At 46.5% G+C, this 16,805-nt stretch overlaps 1 protein-coding gene across 1 annotated transcript; it reads left to right on the top strand.

Annotated features, from left to right (window-relative positions):
- Positions 1-1,335: 1,335 nt before the first annotated feature.
- On the top strand, positions 1,336-15,272 carry LOC143809586 (spexin prohormone 2-like). Its single transcript, XM_077292629.1, has 5 exons — positions 1,336-1,412; positions 10,754-10,831; positions 10,925-10,976; positions 12,920-13,009; positions 15,064-15,272. The coding sequence occupies exons 2-5, from the start codon at positions 10,787-10,789 to the stop codon at positions 15,126-15,128; spliced, it is 252 nt and encodes an 83-aa protein (XP_077148744.1). The 5' UTR covers positions 1,336-1,412; positions 10,754-10,786; the 3' UTR covers positions 15,129-15,272.
- The last annotated feature ends 1,533 nt before the right edge of the window (positions 15,273-16,805 follow it).

Below are 16,805 nucleotides of genomic sequence, written 5' to 3'. Positions count from 1 at the left end.
GCGAAACTGCGGTACATACATTATATAGGTGATACCACTGTGTGTAATATACTGCGACCGCTGTGTATAGCCCATATAGGTCAGCCACAGTGTATATGTGTGTGTGTGTATGTGTGTGTGTGTATATATATATATATATATATATATATATATATATATACACACACACACATACACACACAGAGCGCCTGGCCTATATGGGCTATACATAGCGGTCGCAGTATATTACACACAGTGGTATCACCTATATAATGTACGTACCGCAGTCGCAGTTTCACCTATATAATGTGTGAGTGAGTGTGTGTGTCTATGTATGTATGTGTATATATATATGTGTGTGTGTGTCTATGTATGTGTGTGTGCATGTATGTGTGTATGTATGTGTATATATATGTGTGTGTATGTATATATATATATATATAATATATATATATGTGTGTGTGTGTCTATGTATGTATGTGTTTGTGTGTATATACATATATATATGTGTGTGTCTGTGTGTGTGTGTGTGTGTATGTGTAATTATGCGTGTCTATGTTGTGTATATATATGTGTGTGTGTGTGTGTGTATGTATATATATATATATATATAATTATACACACCACTTATTTTTCGGATTATAAGAGGCTCCGGATTATAAGACGCACCCCAAATAATAAGAAAAAAATATTTTTTAATAAAATGGTGGTGCTTCTTATAATCCATGCGTCTTATTGCTTACTGGGAGTAGTGGGTGCAGTGAAGGGGGGTCTCAGGGTCGTTGCTGGAGGAGGCAGGAGTGGGGTGATGCTGCAGGCCAGGATGAGGGGGGCTCTGATGAGCGACGTGATGGTGTGGGGGGTCTTGTGCTGGTGCATGTCCGATGCTGTTGCCGGGTGTCTCTGGGTGCCTGGCGGTTGCTGGCCGGTGCTGCGGGTGTCTCCGGGGCCCAGCAGTGCTGCGTGGGTGTCCGGCGCTGCCATTTTGCGACAGGCCAGAGCCCCGGTAATTCCACGGTTCCCTGTGTGTGTGCAGTGGACTCCGAGAATATGGCCAAGAATATGGGCTAATGAGTCCATTGCTTAAAGGGATTGTCTCCCACTAGGACAACCTCGTCTTAAACTGAATGTTCGGCCCCGATACATTAATAAAGCCTATACTCACCTGCCGTGCCGCGCCGTTCCCACAGTGGCTGTTATGTGGTGTTATGCCACATGTTGCCTGGAACCAATCAGCGCTGGTGTCACTGTCTCTGCCTTCAGACAAACTGAACATGAAGAGGAAGTGCAGGATGAGCTGCTTGATCCCGGACGTCCTCTTCATGTTCAGTTTGTGCGAAGATTGAGACAGTGACACCAGCACTGATTGGTTCCGGGCATCACATGTCATAACACCACATCACAGCCACTGTGGGAACGGCGCGGCACAGGAGGTGAGTATAGGCTTTATTAATTTATCGGGGCCGAACATTTAGGGGTTGTCCCAGTAGTGGACAAGCCCTTAAATATTTGGTGCTGCTCAGTTATATATATATATATGTATATTGCTTGCGTGGTGTAAATCTAAGTATCTGTGTATATACACTGCACAGTACCACTCCTCCTGTCCTGTATATATACACCGCACAGTACCACTCCTCCTGTATATATACACCGCACAGTACCACTCCTCCTGTCCTGTATATATACACTGCACAGTACCACTCCACCTGTCCTGTATATATACACTGCACAGTACCATTCCTCCTGTCCTGTATATATACACTGCACAGTACCACTCCTCGTGTATATATACACTGCACAGTACCACTCCTCCTGTATATACACTGCACAGTACCCTCCACCTGTCCTGTATATATACACTGCACAGTACCATTCCTCCTGTCCTGTATATGTACACTGCACAGTACCACTCCTCCTGTGTATATATACACTGCACAGTACCATTCCACCTGTCCTGTATATATACACTGCACAGTACCACTCCTCCTGTATATATACACTGCACAGTACCACTCCTCCTGTATATACACTGCACAGTACCCTCCACCTGTCCTGTATATATACACTGCACAGTACCACTCCTCCTGTCCTGTATATATACACTGCACAGTACCATTCCTCCTGTCCTGTATATATACACTGCACAGTACCACTCCTCCTGTATATATACACTGCACAGTACCACTCCTCCTGTCCTGTATATATACACTGCACAGTACCATTCCTCCTGTCCTGTATATATACACTGCACAGTACCACTCCTCCTGTATATATACACTGCACAGTACCACTCCTCCTGTATATATACACTGCACAGTACCACTCCTCCTGTATATACACTGCACAGTACCCTCCACCTGTCCTGTATATATACACTGCACAGTACCACTCCTCCTGTCCTGTATATATACACTGCACAGTACCACTCCTCCTGTCCTGTATATATACACTGCACAGTACCACTCCTCCTGTATATATACACTGCACAGTACCACTCCTCCTGTATATATACACTGCACAGTACCACTCCTCCTGTATATATACACTGCACAGTACCACTCCTCCTGTATATATACACTGCACAGTACCACTCCTGTATATACACTGCACAGTACCACTCCTCCTGTCCTGTATATATACACTGCACAGTACCACTCCTCCTGTATATACACTGCACAGTACCCTCCTCCTGTCCTGTATATATACACTGCACAGTACCATTCCTCCTGCCAATCCTGTTCCTGTCCTGTTCTCGGATAGGCGACATTGGTCTTTGGGAGGGTTAATATTGGTTTATTATTTTCAGGAATACTATGGGAAAATAAAATATATATATATTGGAAAACACATTTAAATGGATTATACCAAGTAATCCCCTTTCCCGAGAACTTTGTAGTTGCTGGGGTCCGACCGCTGGGACCCCCATGATCTCGAGAACCGGCGCTCTAAAGAAGCGATCAATCGTGGGCACTGTGGCGACATTCACACATAGCTCTTCAAATAACGCCTTTAAGAGGAGCGTTGAAGGGCACAACACAGTATAGGAAAATCCACTGATCGGGTGTGGGGGGAGTGTTAAGGTACCGTCACACTCAGCGACGCTGCAGCGATATAGACAACGAGCCGATCGCTGCAGCGTCGCTGTTTAGGTCGCTGTAGAGACGTCAAACACAGCAGCTCCAGAACGATGCAGGAGCGATCCTGTGACGTAACGGCGACTCATTTATCGTTCTCACAGGTCGTTAGCTCCATGTAAAACATCGCTGGCATCGTTGCTTTTGCTGTCAAACACGACGATACACGCCGACCTGACGACCAAATAAAGTTCTGGACTTCTAGCTCCGACCAGCGATATCACAGCAGGATCCAGATCGCTGCTGCGTGTCAAACACGACGAGATCGCTATCCAGGACGCTGCAACGTCACAGATCGCTAGCGTTATCGTTGTAAAGTTGCTGAGTGTGAAGATACCTTTATAGTCTGTGGGCTGGTGGGGTTTGTGTGGCATTGCTCCTTTTTTGTCCCAGTCCGGCCCTGGACAGCTCTGCAGGGAGGCTGCCATACTTTGTACTGGTTTTTCTCCCTGCATATTGTGGGGCAGCTGAAGGGTTCAGGTAGCAGTGTCTTCGCCCTGTGTTGTTCTGTAGCCCACATCCCCACACTGACTATATACAGTGGGCAACTAAGGGGTAGACAGCAGTTCCTTATGAATAGTAGGGTCAGTGGGTAAATGTGTCTACCTGTTTTACAATGGTGTATGGCCCAAATGTGAGCTGAGGTAAAACATTGCCAGAAGCTAAGAGGGACCAAGCTTTCTTCTCAATAGCCTCTGACATGTCCATACACAGGCACTAATGCCCTCACACTTCTGCCAGTATGTACTGCCGTGTGTGTGGCAGTAGTTTTTCTAATAGTCTTATCACACCTGTCTGCCTTACTTCCTTGAGGAGGGACGGGAACCAAAGTTGACGTGTTCTAATATTGAAATTCCATTTCCCAGCTCTGGAAATTCACCACTTACGGTTGGAGGATTGGCAGTGATTGCATGGTTTAGAGGAGCACACTTCCATTTATAAGGGGTTGTCCCCGTCAGGCTGGGTTTACAGGAGGGATACCCTCCGCGAGGCTGGAGGTTGTGGTGCGTATACAGAATGTAAACTTCACTCTTGTGAACCCAGCCTACAACTAATTATGTAATGGTGCATGTATTACTAATGCAGATGACGTTTGCGTGTGTCGCCATTTCTAATTCATCTATATATTTTACTATATTATACTGCTCTGTAGTAAGCTCCGTTCTGCGCCCATATGTCTGTAGTAAGCTCCGTTCTGCTCCCATATGTCTGTAGTAAGCTCCGTTCTGCTCCCATATCTCTGCAGTAAGCTCTGTTCTGCTCCTATATCTCTATAGGAAGCTCTGTTCTGCTCCAATATCTCTGTAGTAAGCTCGGTTCTGCTCCCATATATCTGTAGTAAGCTCGGTTCTGCTCCCATATCTCTGTAGTAAGCTCGGTTCTGCTCCCATATCTATGCAGCAAGCTCAGTTCTGTTCCCATATCTCTGTACCAGCCTGTTTTTAAAGCCTGTTATGTCTGCTGCTTTAATGCAATGGTCAGAGGTAAGCAGGGAAAAGGAGGGCCACCGCAACTCGAGGGCCACTGCCTTGTGATTGCCCCCCAGGCTGAAAAGTGCCAGCCAGCCCCTGCTCACTCTCCACAATAAACCTCGCTTCTTGTCCTTTCTTGAGATACCGCCGCGATGTAGTGCAGGCGCGGTTCCTTAACGTTCTTTCCTGTTCGCTAGGCCTCTGTCAGGATCCCACCCCTGACAGGGACCCCCCTGAATCTTCCCCTGCAACACCCTCTGCCACAGGATGTTGCCTGGTTCCAACCCAGTCAGCTTCTTCCTAACTTCCTATCCAACCCCCAGTTTTACCAGATTGTGAGGAGTGGCCTAATACATAGCGCCCTTAGCTCCCCCTGGAGGCCAGACTATGAAGTGTATTGGTGTCTGTGATACCTGGTCAGGTGAACTCCTTCAGTGCCATCAGATGTACCATCACTCCCCTTAGCGGCGGAGTGATGTTACTGCAACGACCAGGTCTCTGGGGCACTGCACTACCCTCTCTCATCTTGGGATTCAGTCTTATTTCTAGGCGCTGGCCATATTCCTCTCAGCTGAGGACTTCTATATGTGACCTTCCTGGTTGGGCCTCCCCAGGGAACCCGATCAGGTCTGCCCCGGATTGTCCCACTGAAATACGACCCCCCTCTGAGCTCACCTCCAGTGATGTGCCTATGGGTTTCAACAGAGCTTTCATGTGTCCCTCTACACCAGATACCTTGTCCCAGGAAACGTTGTAATGATCCCAACCAGGTCGGGGGGCTGATGGTGTTTGGAGCGGACCTATGAGTGTCTTTTCGGCCTGCAGAGCGGTACTGTCAGTGGCCATAGTAAGGTCAGTCACTGGAGCAGGGTCAGTAGCTGTGGCAGTAGCAGTCGCAGGAGTGGGGGCGGTCACCGGGGCAGGGTCGTTCTCCAAACCTGCTTCAGATGTGATCCCTCTAGTGCCGATCTGCTCTGCTGCTGAGGCTGTGGACGCTGGTCGCAGGACAGGCCACGGCTCTTCCAGTGTGGTCTTCCTGCGCAGGGCCGACTTCCATTTCTTTACCGCAGTCTGCTCCGTGCTTAGGAGCTGGCAGCTCAGCTCCTCCACTTGCGCTCCCAGGAGTTCCGGATCCACAAGTGTTGGTAGGTCCGGGTCCTCCTCCCATCATCCGGACAGTCCTCGGCTGCTTCTCCACCCTCTGGGTGGCCACCGGTCACCATCTTTTCCTCCGGGTCCCTGGCTGCGCACACGCACTGTTCCTGCTCTGTTTTCCGTGGGCAGGGCTTCATCTTCTTTTGGTTCCCGCCATAACAAATCAGGAGGCGAACCTCCATTGCAGATGGACATGTCCTTGTGGTATAACAACATTTGAAGGGGGCGTTCATGACTTTCGCGCCATGCAGCTTGTCTCTGCCCACGATGGCACACTTTTCTTCTCCTGCGCTCCTCAGAGCTGTAATGGCGGCAGTTTTGGCGGCAATTAGCAATTCAATATTCTCACAATAAAGCTCAGTCTCTTAGGCGCACAGGACCCAGTTTGCTGGATCTGTCCATCCTGTTCGTGACACCAAAAATGGAACGCCCGCCATTGCCGTGGGGTACTCGGTACCGGGTCCGGTACTTAAAGGGATGTGTCACGGTGGCGGTGACCCGGTCCGTGGCCCTGGGCGCCCATGTTAAAGGAAAGGTCTTTAAAGGGGTTTGTGAAATAAGAAATGTTCATGATGCCACCTGTGGTATTCGGTCAGGGTGGACTGACGCTGCTTAAAGGGGTCCACTGGGGTGATGTTATGACAGCAGGGATGGTATGGGTTCCCACAGGTGAAGCTGGGTCCCCTGGGCTCCCAGTTTAGTAGGAACAGGTTCAGTAAGAACAGGAACAGTAAGACAGGTGACTTGAAATCCTTCTGTCTGCCGGTTTCTGCCGTGGGGTATAAAGTTACCCCCATAACCTCGGTCTGCCGGCTACCAGTATTCTGCGATTCAGCATGGAGGAAGTTCAGTTGCAGCTTCCCTCCAGCCCTTCACTCTCCTTTACTTCTCTTCTCTCTCAGTCTCTTTACAATTTGCTCTGCTCTCTTTGCTCTTCCCAGGAGCTGCAGAACTCTCTGTCTGCACGGTCCCAGCTTTCCTTCCTCACTCTTCACTCTACTCTCACAATCTCTGTCTCTGACAGACTGACTAACTCCTCCTCCAGACCAGAATATATATCTATATCTAGGGAAGCTCCCCTGAAACTGGGTTCAGAGCTCCCCCGAGTCAGAACATTGTTGCATGTGCTGAATAATTGATAGAGGGATCCTTCCTCGCTTCTAAGCATGGTATCACTCTCCCCATGAGGAAAGGAATACCACTGTAACAACCAGTTACCTGGGGTGTTACACTTGCATACTGTGACCATCCGCCTTGATACACTGACAACTCCGGCAACATCCGTACCTCCCCAAGCTGCAGCAACCATGGCCGCAAATTTTTCACCCTGCGAGCTATGTTCACAAATCCGGACCCCATCTGTCATTCATCCACACTATGTCCGTGACCCTACCCTATGTTGAGGGTTCATCAATCAATGTACGCCTGAAATCTTGGCTCATCAGGTCACCTTGGATTTGGCCAAAGTAGTTTTCATCATGTCCCATCTCACTGGTGAAAATATGGCGTGGCTCAATCCTCTATGGGAGAGAAGGGATCCGCTTCTTTCGAACCTCCAGCCTTTTCTAGAAGTCTTCCGTAAAGTCTTTGATGAGCCTGGCCGCACTATTTCATGAGCATCTCCTCTTCTCAGACTGCGCCAAGGAAACTTCACAGTGGGCCAGTGCGCTGTCCGATTCCGTACCTTTTCCTCCAAGCTTGTCTGGAATAATGAGGCGTGGGTGGCCGCATTTTGGGATGGTATTTCCAGGAGAATCAAGGATGAGCTGGCCGGTCACGATATTCCCACTTCAATGGATAACCTTGTGTCTCTTGCAACCCGGATCGACATCAGGTTTCAGGAGTGTTCCAAGGAGGTGACCAGTGAGAGAAGACCTGTGTGCCTGTCTCCTACCTTTCAAAAGCCGATCTTACAGCAAGCCTTAGACTCGGCATCCTCCCCAGAGACCATGCAAATTGACCAGGTTACGATGGCCAATCATTATTTGGAGCCCCATCCTGCCAAGTGAAGCTTCTATTGTGGCAGTCCTGAGCATGTACTCCACTCCTGCCAAAAGAAACCGGGAAACACTAAAGCCTAGAGTTTCTTGGAGAGGCCACCCTGGGCTAGAATCATCCCTCTCCATTGCTGATACTGTCAGTATCCATTTCCTGTGGCACAATTGTTGAGTCGGCCTACCTGGCCTCTGGTTCTGCAGGTAATCTCATCCAACAGACCATTAAGAAGCTATACAAAATCCCAATCCAACATCTACAGGATCTTTGTGAAGAAAAAGAACGTCTCACTTCGACCCTGTATCAATTATAGGGGACTCGACCAAATAGCAATCAAGATTAAATATCCTCTGCCTCTTATCTCTGAGCTTTTTGATCATCTTAAGAGTTTCAGAATCTTCACAAAACTTAACCTGCAAGGGGGTGTATAACCTGGTTCAAATTCATCAGGGAGACAAATGGAAGATGATTTTTAACACCCGCGATGGCATTATGAGTATTGTGTAATGTCATTTGGGTCCTGTAATGCCCTAGCAGTCTTCCAACAACTGGTGAATGACATTTTCTGGGACCTCCTCGACACATGTGTAGAAGTTTATCTGAATGACATCTTGGTGTTTTCTCCCTATCTGCCTATACACAAGAGTGATGTTCATCAGGTTCTGCAGAGATTAAGGAAGAACCATCTATACGCCAAGTATGAGAAGTGCATCTTCGAGCAGATCTCTCTTTTGTTTCTTGGGTATATCATCTCTGAGAACGGTCTGAAAATGGATAGCGAGAAGGTATCTGCTGTCCTGAAGTTGCCTCACCTTGACAGTCTGAAGATGATCCAGCGCTTCCTAACACCAGTTCATACCGCACTTCTCCTCTCAGACTGCTCCAATCTCTGTCCTTGCCCGTAAGGGTGCTAATCCTAGGATGTGGAATCCTGAGGCTAATAGCACCTTTGTCTCCTTAAAGAAGGCCTTAGCCTCTGCCTCAATGCTGCACCATCAATTCTTTCTGGAGGTGGATGCCTCTTCCTAAGGTGCTTGAGCCATTCTCACTCAGAAGTCTCCATCCGGCCGGATGGTAACCTGCATTGCTTTCTCTAAGACCTTCTTTGCTCCAGGACACAACTGCTCGATAGGCAATCGAGAACTCTTCGCGATAAAACTGTTTTTGGAGGAGTGGCGCTTGCTACTTTCTAGCAGTTCATCCTGTGATTATCTATACAGAACTTGGCCTATTTGCAGTCCGCACAGTGCCTGAATCTGATTTCGTTCTCCACTTTTGGACGGCCAACAAGAACATCAAAGCTGATGCACTCTCCAGGTCTTTTCTATCTTCTGACCAGAAAGAGTAACCTCAGAGCATCATTGAACTCTCCAAGATGCTTACGGTCACTCCACTAGACCTGTCTCCTTTCCACCTGGAAAGACTTTCGCTGCTGGACCAGGTTCTTCACTGGGGTCACTCGTCGTAACTAGCTGGATGTGCTGGACAGAAGAAAATGGCTCTCTTCATTCCCAGGCATTATTGGTGGCTGACCTTGCACATGGTATATTGTGGATTTCTTCTCAGCCTCTCCCTCTTGTGCCCAGAAAAAGGCTCCGAAGCAGCTCCCGGCCGGTCGGCTACTTCCGCTTCCTGTACCTCCTGCTTCATGGCAGCACAGCGTGATGGATTTATTTATCGATTTCAGTATCAGCCGAATGTTCCGTCATCTGTGTAGTTGTGGATTGCTTTTCCAAGATGGCCCATTTCACACAACTGTCCTGTCTCCCGTCTGCTCCAATGCTTGCTGAAACGTTCATACTATATATTTTCCATCTCCATGGTTTACCTTTCCATATAGTCTCTGATAGAAGCATCCAGTTTACATCTCGCTTCTGGAGGGCAACCTGTAAGTTGTTGAATGTCACTCTGGATTTCTCTTCGGCCTACCGTCCACAGTCCAATGGCCTGTTGGAATGGGTCAACCAGATCCTGACCAATTGCCTGTAGCATTTTGTCAATGCCGACCACAAAGTATTAACAAGTAAATTCAGCACTCTTTGTGGCTTTAAAGGGAACCTCTCACTAGTTTTATAGCTTATAAACCATGCCAATAACCTTTAAAATCATGTAAATTGGGTTCCTACAAAGGAAAATCATGTAATTGGGCTCCTGGTGATGTACAAGTGTAGCCAGCGTGTCACCTGCATATTACATGAGTTTGTTCTGCTGATCTCTGATTCCAATGTGCCATAGTAAGACTTCGAAAGCCGAGGGGATGATGAAGAGCCGTCATCCCCTTCCATCAAGATAGAAGAGGTGATGTTTGAAGGAACCGGGGTGGATCTGATCACAATCTGGACTCGCCCATTTTACCAGACCTAGCAACTTCCATGCAGAGCTGTACATGTATAAAACACTTTTTCAGGGGTATACAGGGACATCTATGAGGATATAAATGGGTTGTAGGAACCCCATTTACATGATTTTAAAAGTAATGGGCATTGACCCAAAAACTTGTGGCAAGTTCCCTTTAAACCATAGAATATTATAATTACAGTATTTTGAGCTTAAGATTTACTGTAGTCCATAGTGGATAAGAGGAACCAATGAAGCAACTGACGCCAGAATGGCATTACACTGGAAAGCGCCTGTCACGGCCACAATTAATGATAATAGAGGAACACGCAATTGCATCAGGATGTTCTGTGTTAAACTAATTAGGCCTAGGGGGTGTTAAGACCTTTCGAATGTACCGTGACGTGTTTATAGTCCAATTTGTACTGTATAAATACATGTGCAGAAACTAAACAAGGGTAAGGTCCCTAGACCATAAGAGCCACAACTACAAACTGAATACCGCTGATTTTCTTACATAAAAGGATCGGGACTGCAAAATACATAATTGCGTCTTCATGAAAGGACAAAGCTACCTTAGATAAATAACTAGAACAATGGTGAGGATACTTCAAGAAAATTAGACCATCGTCACTGATGATAACGTTTATTTTCATATTCACATTTTATTTTTCGTAGTGCACACAAAAGGCGATTGCCTGGATATCTGCCATGTTCCTGATCGCCCTCGTAGCCGACAGTAGTGGAGGCACAAAGGTAAGAAAGTTGGATGGTTCATGAATGGACTTATTAGATGTTTGTGTGTGTGGAGATTAGCATCTTAGTCTATCATTCTATTCCTATGTCCAGGTTTTAACTAGAAATTGGGGTCCGCAATCTACACTGTATCTCAAAGGAAAGCGTGAGTCAGCCTTTAATTTTAATATTGGTTGAAGTGACAATAAATTAGAGATATTGTTTATTTCCTTCATTTTTCATTATTGTTATTATATGTATGGACACGTTGGCTACCTTAGGATTCAGTAGAACTAGGCTTGTCTATACGGCAGTTCACACAGACAAAGTGGCAGCCATTCCCACAGATCCTTCCCCCCTGTACATGCTGTTGCCACTTGTCGAGGCGGAATCGCTGACTTGTAATCTGGTAGGGCCATAAGTTCACCAATAAAGGGGTATTCTGGTACAGGATGGAGTAGATGAAAGCTCAACTGCCGAGACCAAAACTTATTGTCAGAACGGGGCACCTTTGTTCCCCATCAGCATGGAGTGAGAGTGTTCATGATTGACCGTGACTCCACCCAATCTCCATGAAACGTCCAGAGAAAGCGGAGCGCTGTACTCAGCTCGCTTCTGGGGTCCCTGCACCATTATTGAAGTAATAATAACCTATCAATGGACCTATGGATAGGTGATAATTTATTGAAATCAGAATACCCTTTTAAAAAAGCCCTCCTCCTCCTCCTATCAACATTTTAATCCTCTTAATATATCACAGTCAACATATTATACAGCACTGTGTACTTACAATTGCTCATTTTGCCTTTCTACCCATATAATTCTTCTCTTTTATTTGCTCTCTGTAGAAGCAGAAAGTCTCTTTTGCCAGAAAAAAAATCATTCCCCTCTTCATCTCCTGACCCAGCTGCTTCCTCTTCCCCTCTACCAGGGACTTCTGCAGTGACTCATGACTCATACAGGGAAAATTAACCTCCTGTTTCTGTATAGAGCTTAGAAGGATTCAGTTAGTCAGCTTTTAATCACGTGATGACGTAGACCTAATGGAAAAAGAGAAAAATTACTGGGTAGAAAGGAAAAACGAGCAGTTGTAAGTACACAGTGCTATATAATGTGATGATTGCAATATATTGAGGATAAAAACTTTGATGGGAGGAGGGCTTCTTTAGTGCTTTGGCTATTATTTCTCCCCTCCCAAATGGCACACCCCCCAAAATTGGAGTGAACCTTTTATTCACCAGTCTTCATAAAATATTCATTGCACAAGATGTGCTGCCTGACTCTCCATGTTTATGACTGTTTGTCAGATCCAAAGGAGCTTATACTTTCTTTCACAAATTACAAATGCTGCTGCTTTACCTTTAATCTCTTACTAATGTGCAAACCGCTGCTTCAATTCCAGCAATGCATGTGGCAGTGCAGCGCAGGGCACAGACAGCAGCCTAACTTCTAACCAGAGTGCTACAGCCGCTGTCATCCACGAGGCTGTGACCTGCATTCCTGCCTGGTCTGGTACCTTATAGAAGCGTTAAGCAGCAACAAGCCATCATTTGTTTGCGTGTAAAGCACCACTCCAGCATTTTTTTTTTATTTTACCACTGGAGTGGTGCTTCTAATCTATGTCCCCTGCCCCTACCCTCAAACTCATCTTCTGGCGTCTTCCCCTTGTATTGCCGCAGCTCCAGTCCGTCTCCTACAGTTTGTGACCAGTGTTTGCTGGAGCGCGTCGGGGGTCACTAATCAATGGAAGTCTATGAGAGTCTCGATCTGGCCACGTTCTGGCTTTCAGACTTGCATTGAGAGATTGCGATGTAGCTTCTGACTTCTGGCCAGTCAGAAGCCACTGTCACAAGATGGCGCCGCTGGACCGGATCGGCACCGAAAAATGGGGAAGATGCCGGAGGGCGAGTATAAGACAGGGGACAGGAGACCTATATATTTAAAGCACCACTGCAACGGTGAAAAACAGAATCACTGGAGTGGTGTTTTAAACAAATTTGTGCCCCCTCCTGAAATGAGGACCCCCTTGTCCCTGCCCTTATTACACACTATGTTTTACATCTAACCCATATTCTACACATAATCTGTAATAATCCATTTTCTCTGTAGATGGCAGAAGAGATGGGCGAGAAATGGAAGAAGATTTTCCTGTATTAGGACATGTCACCTGGACGAATGAAATACACAAAGGCGTACTAGGTACGTAGGTCGGAGGAATTAATATCGTTTATACAGTATATGCGTGCACTGGCAGACACCGAGAGAAGGGGGACCCTGGGCAAGAACGATATATGGGCCCCTTGTAGTCTAATAGTTCATCATATTGCTCAATTCCTGCTATTGAGGTGGAAGTGGGACGCCCGTAGATCTTGGGCACCTGCCCGGCTGCACAAGTTGCACCAATGGTATGTCCACTAGTGATATGTGAACATGATCTTATAAGGCGCTATCTGAGCATGCTCGGGTGCTAACCGAGTGACTTCGGCGTGCTCGAAAAATCTGTTTGAGTCCCCGCGGCTGCATGTCTTGCGGCTGTTCGACGACCGCATCACATGTAGGGGTTTCATGAAATCCCTAGCATTGCCTGGACTAGACTCAGGTGCGTCTTTTGAGCTCACAGAGCATTGCCTGGACTAGAATCCGCTGTGTCTTTTCCTTACCTATGTGCTGGATGAGGATTATATAGGATTCCATGCCAGAGAAGCTACTCGAATGCACAATCACTACCAGAAGACCCCACCTGCCACATGGTCATGTGCCATCTGTCCTGACTTTACCAGGACTATCTTAATTTTTCAGAAACAATCCCACCAAATTTGCACATTCCCAGACCAAAAAGGTTGGAGTTTACACAAACCCCGTACACAAATGGACAGTTTGATGTGAGGACAGGCGGTACCTGGGCAGGACTAAAACCTCCCTAAGTTACCTATATGAATGTTTATAACTAAGCATGTGCTATTTATGCTACCGATGTTACCTAACGTTGCAGATAGGCCTTTGGCCAACTTCTGGCACCAGTGAAAAAGTGAGATTGCTACCTATTACCCCCTATAGCTCATACACCAGTATTTCAATTTCCGGACATAAAAATGGATTTCTGGTGTCAGCAGGCATAGCCATGTGTTCGTAAATAACTTGCAGGAAACCTATGCAGCTGCTATTGGTCGAATGAGAAAAGGGGCACAGCATAGGATAGCCTTCTCCTTCATTTTTCTATGGGCCATGTGAATCTGCAAAGTTTCCTTCTAAACTAAAAATGGCAACTTGAAGGGGGAAGTAACTTGTGGGTAATGATGCCCTCACATCCAGCAAAAAAGTGCAGAGAAGTAATGGCACAAGGAGGAGAGCCTATTTTGCATCTTGTTGTGGGGTCTCTTTTTCTCCATGATCACCATAAGGAAAAACAAATCTTCATTGATTCCAATATTAAAGGGAATCTGTCACCAGGTTTTTGCTATGTAATCTGAACATAGCATAATGTAGGGGTAGAGTCCCTGATTCCAGCGATGTATCACTTACTGGGCTGCTTGCTGTCATTTTGATTCAATCCCTGTTTTCTCTGCTGCAGATCTGCCACTTCTCTAACTGCTGAGCTCTGTATAATCCCGCCCACACCACTGATTGGCTGCTTTCTATGTACACTGCATATTGACAGAACGCTGCCAATCAGTGCTGGGGGCGTGGTTGGACCAGGAGGCACGAGACACCTATTCCTGTAGTTATAATCTGCTGATAACACACTGATTTTATTGAAACAGCAAAACACGGCCCCAGTAAGTGACACATCGCTAGAATCAGGCTCAAATTCCTTACAGTGTGCTGCTCTCGAATGACGTAGCAAAAATCTGCTGAAAGATTCCCTTTAAGAGCATTACTTGAGCATGAAGCAGAATAAGACTGTTCACGGTGAACTTAAAAAATAATTATGGTAATTTAGTAAAAATGAATAGTGCTGGTGTTGAAAAGATATTTACTCAATCACTCCAATCACTAAATAGGTTTAATAAGTGGCAAACCATTTTCTGAGCAAGAAATCTGTAAGTTCCCCCAGTCTTCTTTGGAAAATACAATTTTCTCATGGGGTATGGGACAGCAGATGTAATTTATTAAACCTGGCTATTGCCTCTTATTACTGCCTAGGAAAAGCTTATCTCAGCTGTCAGTGCGATGGATGCAGTAGGATAACACCAGATAACTTCATGACCATTTGTGACCTAAGAATTATTCATTTATTGCTCTTCTTCTTTTAGGTTCGCAGGAGCCAAAGTCAATGCTGCAACAGATATACAAGAAACTAAATCTCTACAAATATTGACGCGCAAATGCTTTGATTTTCCTTTCTTATAAAATACATGTCGTTTTCCTACTATTGTTTTCCTGTTTTCTGTTATCTCGTCAATTCCTCCAAAAATGCATGTCAATAGGGAACGGCAGTGAAAAATTAAACACTAGCATCTTACTATCTGTATTGGATCTTTTGCTTAGTGATATGTATCCTGTTCCCTGATTATAAGGGGCCACAAAATAAGTAAATATCTGTTGGTCGAATGATGGTTCGGCCAGCAGCCAACTCTCCTGACCCGAAACTCTATCAATACCTCCAAGTGTTTTCTACAAGAGAGCCTCTACAAAACGTTTCTGGTGGCAGTCTATCTCGCCGGGAAGAAAATGATCAACAGTCTGAAATCAGACATGCCGGATCCTTATCATCTGTTAGACTTCAGCCAGCGGTTGTCTACGTTGTATATGGGTCTTTACTCAGTAGAGATGAGAGCAACGATTAGAAGGATCCTGGTCCAGCATCTATGTCAGCAATCCGTGTATGGCAGGTGGTAGCCCAGTGAACCACTTTCAACCTGTTGGAATCCTGGTCGCTTTTTCGGGTTTGTAGGCCCGGCAGAAAATCATTATTGTGGGGTGACTCATGCCGAGTTTACTGAACAGAAGACACACCAGGGATGCCGGCAGGTTAGAGGTGGTTCTCAGGGATCTTGTCTGGTGACTTCTTGCATGGCTACTGGACCAGCAAATCAGTTTGATCATTTCTGTAACTCAGCAATCTGACAACTGTCATTGAAAATCATTTTTCCTTTACTGAGCACCTACAGTGATGAACTGATGAAGAGCAACCAATGGCACCCAATGTCTCAGCAATACATTCAATGGTACAATGTTCTGGCAGGAAGCCCAGTAGATTCACTTTATAGGGTGCCATTTTCTCTTAAGGGTACCTTCACACTAAGCGACTTTGCAGCGAGAACGACGATGATCCGTGACGTTGCAGCGTCCTGGATAGCGATCTCGTTGTGTTTGACACGCAGCAGCGATCTGGATCCCGCTGTGATATCGCTGGTCAGAGCTAGAAGTCCAGAACTTTATTTCGTCGCTTGATCACCCGCTGTCATCGCTGTATCGGCGTGTGTGACGCCGATACAGCGATGTGTTCACTTGTAACCAGGGTAAACATCGGGTTACTAAGTGCAGGGCCGCGCTTAGTAACCCAATATTTACCCTGGTTACCATTGTAAAAGTAAAAAAAAAAAACACTACATACTCACCTTCTGATGTCTGTCACGTCCCCCACCGGCGGCTTCCCTGCACTGAATGTGTCAGCGCCGGCCGGCCGTAAAGCAGAGCACAGCGGTGACATCACCGCTGTGCTCTGCTACTGCCGGCGCTGACACATTCAGTGCAGAAGCTCTGAGCAGCAGTGCGTAACCCTGTGGATGCCGGGGGACGTGACAGACATCAGATGGCGAGTATGTACTGTTTTTTTTTACTTTTACAATGGTAACCAGGGTAAATATCGGGTTACTAAGCGCGGCCCTGCACTTAGTAACCCGATATTTACCCTGGTTACCCGGGTGCTGCAGGGGGACTACGGCATCGTTGAAGACAGTTTCAACGATGCCGAAGTCGTTCCCCTGATCGTTGGTCGCTGGAGAGAGCTGTCTGTGTGACAGCTTCCCAGCGACCTAAACAGCGACGCTGC

The sequence above is a fragment of the Ranitomeya variabilis genome, chromosome 2, assembly GCF_051348905.1.
Source record: "Ranitomeya variabilis isolate aRanVar5 chromosome 2, aRanVar5.hap1, whole genome shotgun sequence".
Classification (NCBI taxonomy): domain Eukaryota; kingdom Metazoa; phylum Chordata; class Amphibia; order Anura; family Dendrobatidae; genus Ranitomeya; species Ranitomeya variabilis.
The sequence above is the reverse complement of the archived record's forward strand: the minus strand, read 5'-3'. Positions and strand labels throughout refer to the sequence as shown.